General features: G+C 48.0%; 1 protein-coding gene across 2 annotated transcripts in view; it reads right to left on the bottom strand.

The window, feature by feature from the left end:
• The window catches only part of LOC110317500 (protein CutA homolog), an 18,242-nt gene that overhangs the window by 3,915 nt on the left and 3,708 nt on the right, over positions 1 to 10,619 (bottom strand). The window contains exons 2-6 of one of the 2 annotated variants that reach the window (XM_029536650.1): positions 7,569 to 7,714; positions 2,849 to 2,908; positions 1,141 to 1,186; positions 782 to 831; positions 608 to 655 (exon numbers count right to left, since the gene is read on the bottom strand). In XM_029536650.1, coding sequence (XP_029392510.1) covers positions 625 to 655; positions 782 to 831; positions 1,141 to 1,186; positions 2,849 to 2,908; positions 7,569 to 7,714 — 333 coding nt within the window. In that variant the 3' untranslated portion in view covers positions 608 to 624. Of the gene's footprint in view, positions 1 to 607; positions 656 to 781; positions 832 to 1,140; positions 1,187 to 2,848; positions 2,909 to 7,568; positions 7,715 to 10,619 lie in introns of those variants that run through there. The other variant, XM_021191944.2, reaches the window with a different exon arrangement.

Genomic DNA, 10,619 nt, shown 5'->3' with positions numbered 1-10,619 from the left:
GTCCTGGAACTCACTTTGTAGACCAGGCTGGCCTCGAACTCAGAAATCCGCCTGCCTCTGCCTCCCAAGTGCTGGGATTAAAGGTGTGCACCACCATGCCTGGCAGGGGGGACAACTTTCTTATTGACAGTGAAAAAAATCATTTGCAAGCAAAAATTCTAAGTTTTGAAACCTTGAATTTGTCACTGTAAACTTAAAACTCTCCCTAGCAACTATCTTATTAACTTATGCAGTTTCCAAAATGCAAATGATGCCATTTTCTCATTAATTTCTTGGTTTGGAAAAATACGACTTTTCATAAAAATCCAGTGTTTGTGTTATTAGTGTATAAGCGTTTTATTATTGTCTCAAGTAAACTAAAAACAGTTTTCAAAATCCTTAGCCCTTACAACAGAATATGTTAACTTTCATGGGTTTCAGCAACGTCTTGAAGACCTCAGAAGTCAAGAGCTCTCCCTTTGTGGACCACTGCGATGATCCACTGAGACCCTGAGTGTACGCTTCAGGACTGTGGTGCTGGCGACTAGCAGGAAGTTAATGCATAACGCTTTTGAGAGTCCGAACTGGTTTAAAGCATGAAGAGGCCCTGAGGCCAGTATTTTGAAACCTGCCGTGTAACCGATCTCACTCTACTCTCCAATGTCCAGATGGAAACCTGAGATAAAGAGGAGAGCGGGAGTCTTATGGGAGGCAGTGGCTGAACCCCAACTCTCCCACCTCAAGGTTCCTCCGCTCAGTTACTAGAACATCCTGACCTGGTCCCGTGGTAAAGGAACCTTACCTCATATAGGCGAACAGCCGGGAGACCATGGAAGTCTTTGTCTTTATTAGCTGTGACAAGAAGAAAATTAATCAGGAATTTGGGGTCTGAATCATTCACTTAGCTATTTAGCATTCCTCCTGGATCACCAGGCCGGGTCTCTAGCTTGTTGATGAGGCTCAGACATCTTAGGTGGGGTATGTTGATTGGTGCTAATTTCTTTTCTTCTATGGGGATCAGATTCAAGGTCTCCCATATATAAGGAGTCATCGCTGGGCTACATCCCCGTCCCCATCGCTAGTTTCTAAGCACATCCTGGGAAAAGGCTCTGATGTCACGTGTTCTCCTATTAAAACCTCCTGTGCCCAAACCTCACTCACCAGTGAGACCTCAGTGCCTTCTTCTATTTCTCCTTTCCAAAAGTACCTAGAGAGAGAGGAGAACAAAATCAAACTGTGATGCTCACAAGAGGAGCCTGGCGGGTTGTCAGCCTGGACCAAGTAGGTAAACTACTGAAGGGTAGAGACTTCAGAATCTTTCCCAACCCACTGTGCTGGCTGGTTTGTGTCAACTTGACCCACGCTAGAGTCATCAGAGAGGAGGGGGCCTCAACTGAGAAAATGTCTCCATAAGACGGGCTGTGGGCCAGATTATAAAGCATCTTCCTAATTAGTGATTGATGGGGAAAGGCCCTGCCCATTATGGGTGGTGCCACCCCTGGGCTGGTGGCCCTGGGTTCTATACAAAGGCAGACTGAAGTCAGATGGTGGTGGCACGTGTCTTTAATCCCGGCACTCAGGAGGCAGAGGCAGGTGAATCTCTGTGAGTTTGAGGCCAGCAAGGTCTACAGAGTGGGTTCCAGGACAGCCAGGACTATTATACAGAGAAACCCTGCCTTGGGGAGCTGGGGCGGGTGGGCAGGAAAGCAGGCTAAGCAAGCTGTAGGAAGCAAGCCAACAAGCAGCACCCCTCCATGGTCTCTGCATCAGCTCCTGCCTTCTAGTGCCTGTTTGAGTTCCTGTCCTGACTTCCTTTGACAGTGATATGGAACCATAAGTCAAATAAACACTTTCCACCCTAACTTGCTTTTTGGTCATGATGTTTCATCCCAGCAATAGGAACTCTAAGGCAGATATACAAAGGTGTCTAGACCTAAGATTTCACATAAGGTCTCCCTCCCTTCCTCCCTTCCTTCCTCCCTCCCTCCCTCCCTCCCTTCCTTCCTTCCTTCCTTCCTTCCTTCCTTTTTCCTTCCCCTTCTTCTTCCCTCCACTAGCCCTTCCCTCCATTTCTTCTCTCCTCTTGCTTTTCTTGTTATGCTGGAGACCAAACCCCAAGGCCTGCATGTTAGGCGAGCGAGCATTCCACACTGAGCATGAGCCCCTGGAGCAGTAGTTCTCAGCCTTCCCAAGGCTGCGACCCTTTAATGCAGCTCCTCAGGTTGTGGTGACCCCCGACCATAAAATCATTTCATTGCCATTGTATAACTGTAAGTTCGCTACTGTTATGAATCATAACGTAAATATCCGATATGCAAGATATTTGATTTGCAACCACCCTACGAAGGGGTGGAGAGCCCTAGGCTGAGAGCCATTGCTTTAGAGACAATATGAAAGATTCAGAACTTTGGGCCTTACCCTCAGAGAGACTAACTCAACAGACTGGGCTGAAGCTTAGAGGTCAAAATTAAAGCCGAGTTATTGAGCCATGCTCAATCCGGCATCAGAGCAACCGAGCAAAGGCCATGAATGCCAAGGGCTAGTTGAGAGTTCTAGGATTTGAGCGCGTCCCCAGAAGTCCTGTGCTGGGAATCTAATTCCATAAATCATATTAATGAATTTGGACACCGTGACATTTCTCTCCTTTCTCTAAATGCAGTTTTTGGGGGTTCGTTTTTTGTTTTTTGTTTCTGTTTTTGCTTTGCTTTCCTTGGGTGACATAAACTGATGCATCTCTGAATGTAAGTCAACTGTGACGTGCTGACTGACTATTCTCTAACAGGTCACCATTTGCTCCTTGCTCTCTCAACCAACCAGGACCTAACCTTAACACCCCCAACTCCCCACCACTGGCCTTGGCAAAACTCACAGAGAAGAGGTCGTCGGCAAGATGTTCACAGACGAAGCCATCTTCTTATCCAGAATGGCCCTAGAGCACAGAGAAGCAGATCGCTGGAGCAAGTCCAAAGTCTTAAGAGACAGGATGGGAATTGCCCGGGATATCTGGGTCTAGGGACGCAAGCATGCAGGGTGCCCCTCCTCCGATAAAATGTATCCTTAGGAATTCTCATGTTGAAAACCTAATCCTCGAAGTTTTATGCTAATGAGGCTGTAGGTAAGGATACCGGGAAGGAATTAATTGAAAATTTTGGATAGGCGCCGCTGCAGTGTTCACTTAGGCAATGCTAGGAGAGCCACAGAGACTAAACAACAGTAGAGCTAACAGCATGAAATACGCACAGTATGCTTAAACTGAACCCAGCCAAGCGACTGCATAAGGCCTGTGGTCCACCCACTACCCTAAGTGTATCCAGGAAGCAGGGCACAGAATCAAGGAATTTCTCCTGAGCCTTCAGAATTCAAATGCTATTGGATGCTGGGGATTCCGGCTAGTTTTATGCGAACTTGACATAAGCTATAGTCACCTGAAAGGAGGAACACTCTATTGAGAAAATGCCTCCATAAGATGAGCTGTGGGCCAGCCTATAGGACATTTTCTTAATTAGTGATTGATGGGGGAGGGCTCAGCCCATTGTAGGTGGGGCCATCCCTGGGCTGGTGGTCCTGGGTTTTATAAGAATGTAGGCTGAGCAAGCCGTGGGAAGCAAGCCAGTAGCACTCCTTCATGGCCTCTGCATCAGTTTCTGCCTCCAGAAACTCCAGGTTCCTGCCCTGTTTCAATTCCTGTCCTGACTCCCACTAATGGTGAACGGTGATGTGGAAGTGTAAGCTGGATAAACCTTTTCCTCCCCAACTTGCTTTTGGGCATGGTGTTTCATCACGGCAGTAGAAACACCAAGACATGTGGGACCAGCTAGTCCTTGCTTCTTGCTTCTTTCTCTCTTTGGAGATGGGGATGTCTGTTCTATGCCTGCTCCCCCACTATACTTTGGCTGCAGGTGAGCTCTTGATTTCACAGGCTAGGGAAGTCAGCTTGCATTGGCGTGCCTTGAGTCTCCCCCAAATCTGATTCAGGTGAGACCCCGGACTTTGGACTTTTGAAATGGTGCTGTAGCTAATTAAACTTGAGTGCTATGGGGGTGGACGGACTGTGTTTTACATGTAAAGTCATGAGTGCTGGGGACTAGAGACAGCATTTAGAGGGTGGTTAGTGAGGCTATGAGGGTGAGCTCCCCATGATGGGGCTAGCGGCTTTGTAAGGAAGAGAGACGGGGAGTCAGCGTGCTCGCCACTGCCATGGGATGCCCTGTGCCTTGTTCTAATGCAGGACTGCCAGATACTAAGCAGCATGCTTCTGACTGCCCCGCTCTACAGCCATAAGGTGAAATAAATCTTTATTTGTAAATCAGTGACCTACTCTGACATTCAGTTACAGCAACAGAAGGGCAGGTATCACACCCACCCCCAGACCTGCATATCCTGTAACCACACATAGAGCCTCTGGGGACACAGAGGAGCAGCCGTGAGGAGGTCACTCCGAGGGCGGCTTGGTGTGCTGTGGGAATGGCTGACCCTGAGCCTGCAGAAGACAGGCCTAGGCTCTGCTGGGCTTTCCTGCCCAAAACACATACCCGTGTACCTGCTCGGAGAAGGTAGCTCTCCTCTCTATCTTACTAGATAAGAGACTGGCTTAGTTGGTGCTATCTAACCTTGTTCACTACTGAAAGCTCCTTTCATAATGCCACCCCTAACCCTGCCACACACCCAGCTGACATGTAGATCCCCAAGTGGCCGACCATAAAGAACGCATACAGCTCCAAGCAGAAACACATTGTTCAGTGGTGGTTTGGGCAAGTAGAAAGTCTTTTGTCAAGGTTTTCTGGTGTTTTGTTTTTGTTTGGGTTTTTTTGTTTTTTTTTTTTGTTTTTGTTTTTGTTTTTGTTGTTGTTATTTTCTGTTTTAAAGGTTTTTTTACCACAACCTCAAGAGCTTGGTTGGACCCAGGACAAAAACTGTATCTGAGTCTTACTCATGGGTCCTTCCTCCCCTCTGCTGTTCCAAGGAGATGGCTGTGAGGTGGAAACTTCTGGTTTCTTTGGAAAGTCAGTTATGTTAAAAGATGTTCTGCTGGGGCACACAGGTGAAAGGGTGTTTTGCTAGAGCAGACACATGAAAGAATGCATGATGTTCAGGAGGGATGTAAATGTGACCCCTCAGACACTGTGAGCCCCAGCACTGGTTTGCTTTGCCCCGCCTCCCTATGCCTCGCTATTCTATGCATGTATTGGTTCTCCTTACATTGTGTTGCTGAGCTCCTCTTGCAGTGATGCCATAGAGAGAAGCTTGCCAAAGAACTTCTGGTGAGGTTCCTCTGGCTTCTTGATGTTTCTGCAGCCTCAGGCTGGTTAGTGAGCCCTTGCTGGTTCATATGTGGTGTCTGCTGACAGGACTGGACTGTAGCTGCTGATTCATATTTGGTGTTTGCAATGGACTGAACTGCTGATACCCTGACAGCGAAGATTGGACTCACCCTCAAAGAACTATTTCTAAGCAGGTCCACTTCCCCCATGCTCCTGATAACCTTTCTTTTCCACTACCTCAGATGGGTGGTAGACTAGGGGGGAGGATGACCGCTTATTAAAGAAGATGAGAAAAAATATGCCTACAGGGCTATTTTCCTTTCTCTGTCCTTGAACTCAGGCTAAGAGTACTGAACTTAAAATTCCATGTTAGGATCACCTCATCACCATCTACCATTGTGGCTGCTTTGGAAAATCACCAGTGTGCCACACATAAAACAGACCCACTCACGCAACCTCATCAAGGCTTGCCTGCTCAATTGCCCAACTGGAATTTTTCATTTTTTGGTGGCATACAAACACGAGAGAGAGAGAGAGAGAGAGAGAGAGAGAGAGAGAGAGAGAGAGAGAGACCCATCTGTTGCATGGCCTTCACAGTCTCTTAGGAATGTGAGCTTCCCTGCCTCTGATCACAGCCATCTGTACTCAAAACCATGGAGTTTTTTATGGAGAGAGAGAGAGAGAGAGAGAGAGAGAGAGAGAGAGAGAGAGAGAGAGAACCGCAACTGCAGGGGGAAGGGAGAAGAGAGAAAGAAAAAAAAAGAAGAGGAGGAGGAGGTAAAGGAGAAGAAGGAGGAGGAGAGAGAAGAGGAAAGAGAGGAGGAGGGAGAGGAGGAGAGAGAGGAGGGGAGGAGGACAGGGAGAAGGAGGAGGAGAAGGAAGAGCAGTAGGCTGGCTGAACTCCATCTCAGACAGAGCAGGTGCACAAACACTGCAGCCCACAGAGTCATGCCCACAGAGCTCAGGTCCTCAGAGACTTTAGGAGGAGGAAGAGAGCCAGGCACACAGAGGTCACAGATAAGGTCCATGGTCCGACCCTCTGGGCATTCACAAAATCTTGACTTTGTTACCAACATTTAATACCAGGGTATTTTATATTCACAAGAACACAGATGATCTGGATCCTCAATTCCAAATGGGTCTTAGCACCTTGCACATCTGTCCAACTGGGCTGAGTACTCCCTGCTGCCTATCTCCAAGCAGGTGCGTTTCAGGCAGGAAAGCCCAGCAGAGCCCAGGCCTGTCTTTTGCAGACCCAGGGTCAGCCATTCCCACAGCACACCGAGCCACCCTCAGAGCAGCCTCCTCATGGCTGCTCCTCTGTGTCCCCAGAGGCTCTGTGTGAGGTTACAGGAAATGCAGGTCTGAGGGTGGGTGTGATACCTGCTCTTCTGTCACTGTAACTGAATGTCACAGAGTAGATGTGACACATGATTCCTGAGTCAACACACTCCCTTTCCTCCTTCTCCCAACATCCAGGGAGGACAAAGGTTGCTGTCTGCCGTCTTCTTTCATTGTTATACCCTAAGCCAATTTGTCAATCTCTCTGCTAAGCATTTGTGACTGTAACCCTAATCTCCAAGATTCTTCCATAATAAAACAAGAGAAGGGGAAAGTCCCACGCGCTCTCTTCAGAGACGTATTTATAGACAGATAAGATGGGGTTTGGGAGACATTTATTGAGCACCTACTTTATTTCGTCTCCTGGGGTGTGTGTTATACATGTTTCACATCATGTAATCGTAACTGCAACACTGTGAGGTAGCTGGCATAATGCCATCTTGTAATTCAGCATTTCAGTACTTACCTAACATGTTCAAGGTCCCAAGGTCCAGCATCCTGCAACTCCTGTCCTCCACCCCAAAGTCACATAAAAAGAATTGGCACAGCCAACATTGAAACTATGGTGTAATTATAAACCCAGTGGTGCTCTTCCCAGATCGCCACAGTCATTTCTAGAAAAATAACCAATTCATGGACAGCCTCTTCCTTAATTGAGCTATGGGGATGAGAAAGAGGTTGGACCAGCAATTGAGAGATTTGGATCTCCCCGGGAGGCTTCACAGTTTCTTACTACCTTGAGCAAGCCACTTCTCTCGTGGGTCTCATGGTTCTTCTCTAACCATCAACTACTAAACATTCTCTCTCATGGCATGGGAGGGTCAGCCCTAGGGTCAGTCCGAACAGGACCATGCAGTGCGTTCCTCATGCCACCCCAAGCAGAAAGTATGGAGTTCTTTGTACAGAATGGGCTGTCAAAAGCAAGAGAAGGGTTTCAGTGTGGCCCCTAGAGAGCACTCCGGTAGCTAGCCCCTATATGCACTATACCTGGCGATGTCTCTGGCAATTTGCTCATTGGGACAGTTGACAAAAACGATGGAATAAGAGCCAGAGACATAGCTCCCAGTGAGGGAGGAGTGGAGCCAGAGGCTAAAGGTCCTGAGCACGGGATACGTCAGAACAGCTGTCAGGATCTACATGGTAGAAAAGAAAAACACAACGTCAATGACTCCTGGCTCCACCAGACAAACTGTTCTGTCACCCCCATTCACAAATGATCCCTGAGATCTGAGATCAGCTTTGCTGCTCGGCGCACTCAGTCCCTGGGAATGGGGAGCTACCTCAGCCTGATCAAGTGTTTGCCAAGCGGCTTGAAGACCTAAGTAGATCCCCACAAGCCACGGGGGAAAGTTAGGGTTGGCGAGCCATGCTTGCAATCTGAGCACTGAAGGTGCAGAGTCAGGCAGGTCCCCGAGGCTCACTGGACAGCCGGCATACTCAGGGCCCCCATAGGTCATGCTCTAGGCCAATGGGAGACTTCATCTCAAAAAACAAGGTTAGGAGCAACGCATGCTCTGTCAGAGGACATGGGCTCAATTCTCAGCACCCACATGGTGGCTCACAACCATCTGTATCCCAAGTTCCAGGGAAGCTGACACCCTCTTCTAACTTTCAAAGGCACCGGGCTCACATGTGGTGCAAGCCAAACACCCATTCACGTTAAATAAAGAAAGAACAATGCAAGAGGCTCCTGAAGAGTGATACGCCAAGGTTGACTTCTGGCACACATACATGCAATGTGCGCACGCGCGCGCGCGCGCACACACACACACACACAAACACACACACACAAAATGTTCATGCCCAGATGTTTCCCTTTGCAACAAAGTGGTGGTGGTGGTGGTGGGGGAATGGAGGATCACAAATTAATGAAGCAAAAAACCTGCTCAAAATTCTAGCTTTTGTTGAAGGCAGAATTTGAGCTCAAGTCTGGGTGGTTTCAAATCCAGTTTGATTGCACAAAACGGTCACTACAGGGAACTGTAGCTGTCATTCACTGAACAATGAGCATACTGGGAAGATTATTTTGAATGGTAAGCACTTATCTCTCCCAATGTTTTAGTGAATAATTTCACTTGCATTCATTTATCTTTTCCAGGTGCTGTGCACAGCTTAGATACATACATACCAGCTTTAAAATTATGCAATACATGCTACCAGGACGGATGATTAGAAGGACCAAGAAGACGACATGGGGGTGGGGTGCAGACAGGTTTGAATGAGAAGATACTTTCTGTATCAGTTACTTTTCTCATTGTCACGATAAGAAGCACCTTGGCTTACAGTTTGAGAGACCGAGGAAGGCAGGGCAAATAGCAGTGCTGTGGTGTGAGGCAGTTACTCACATTTTACCTTCCCAAGAAGCAGAGGCCAGCCAGAGGCCGGCCAGGCCCTAAACCACACGTTCCCAGCATCCATCTTCCTCCACTTAACAGCCACTACCTTAAAACCTCACAATGTCCAAAGCCACACCATCCGCTGGGAAACAAGTACTCAGACCCGTGAGTCTACCCAGGACATTTCATATTCAACCCAGAACATTCTCTACCTGGCCTCGTAGATTCATGGCTAGCTCATGGTGCAAATCTATTCAGTCTATCTTGAGAAATCCTCGTAGTCTTATGGTTCCAACACTACTCAGAAATTCAGTGTCAGGAGACTCAAGGCAATGTCCTGGCTGTGAGCCCCTGTACCTTAAAAGAATTGTATACAATTCCCTAGTATGAACGTTCTCATTCCCAAAAGAATGAGGACTACCATGGAGAACTGAGTCAAAGCACCACCAGAACCCAGCAGGACACAGGTCCAGCAGGACAGACAGACACAGGTCCAGCAGGGATGGCTTTGGTGTTTCAGTGGACTCAGCCCCAGCTCCACCTCTATCTAATGTGCCGTGTGTGGTCTGTCTTGGGTCAGTCCCACCAGCATGAACAGCTTTCCTCAGTGAGTGCCCCATATTTCTGGCATCCCCAGTATCCTGCAGTCACCACTGCAACTAAGGCTTCACAGCTTTGTAGTCAGCCCAGTCAGGAGACCCATCCATGGAATCAGACCCGGACAACATGTTTCCTCTGTGCAGGTCTCCACGATCCCGTAACTTGCACTTCTTGTACCCATAATAGCAGTATCACGTGTTCTGCTGCCAGCTCAGGTGTAGCCTGTCCCACGTAGACCACAGATGCAGTGCTCTCTGTGTACCTTTGTGGTTACACCTGGAAAGCCTCTACCCTGGACAGCCAGTTCCAGAAGGCCATTCTAGAGGTACTCTCTGTTTAAGCATCCTCTCTTCCAGCGAATTTGCAATGGAGCTTTCCAAGGGCAAGGTCTTGCCCTTGAGGCGCCTTTCCTAATACCCAGGCAGCTAAGTCCAGGTTTCTCCTGAGGGCCAACCTATTTAACAAGTATCACTTTCTCACTCCTGCTCTGTCCTGAACTTTAAGTTAAGTTAGCTCCTTTACTCATCCTTTTCTTTCTAATGGTTTCTATTGCTGCAAGAGCAGCCAGTGCTCCTAGCCATTGAGCCATCTCTCCAGCACACTGTGCAATGTTTTTAACACTCTGGCTGAAATCTTCTTATGTCCTGGTACTTCCATGAGTACCTCCACTTCGAGACAGTCTCCTACACTTCTAAACTGACCCTGTAGCAGAATAGAGCCAGTCTTTTCAAGAAAGCTATCACTGTTGATTCTTTCATGGAAATCATTTGGTTATAGGAAGAAATTCAAAGCACTAGAGGGCAGGGGGATTTGAACTGTCACGCCACTCTTGCTAACAGCTTGTGACTTCTGACAAAGAACGAGTTACTTCCTTCCCTTCTATCAGCCTCAGTGAGGACCTGGCGATGAGGACACTCATGCTGCCTGACTCAGAGTTGCTAGGGTTCTGATAAGAGGTACAATCTGGGGCTGGAGAGATGGCTCAGTGGGTAAGAGCACCTGATTGCTCTTCTGAAGGTCCTGAGTTCAAATCCCAGCAACCACATGGTGGCTCACAACCATCCGTAACGAGATCTGACTCCCTCTTCTGGAGTGTCTGAAG

Source organism: Mus pahari, chromosome 3, assembly GCF_900095145.1.
Source record: "Mus pahari chromosome 3, PAHARI_EIJ_v1.1, whole genome shotgun sequence".
Classification (NCBI taxonomy): Eukaryota; Metazoa; Chordata; class Mammalia; order Rodentia; family Muridae; genus Mus; species Mus pahari.
Note: the sequence above shows the minus strand (reverse complement) of the source record. Positions and strands in the feature narration are given on the sequence as shown.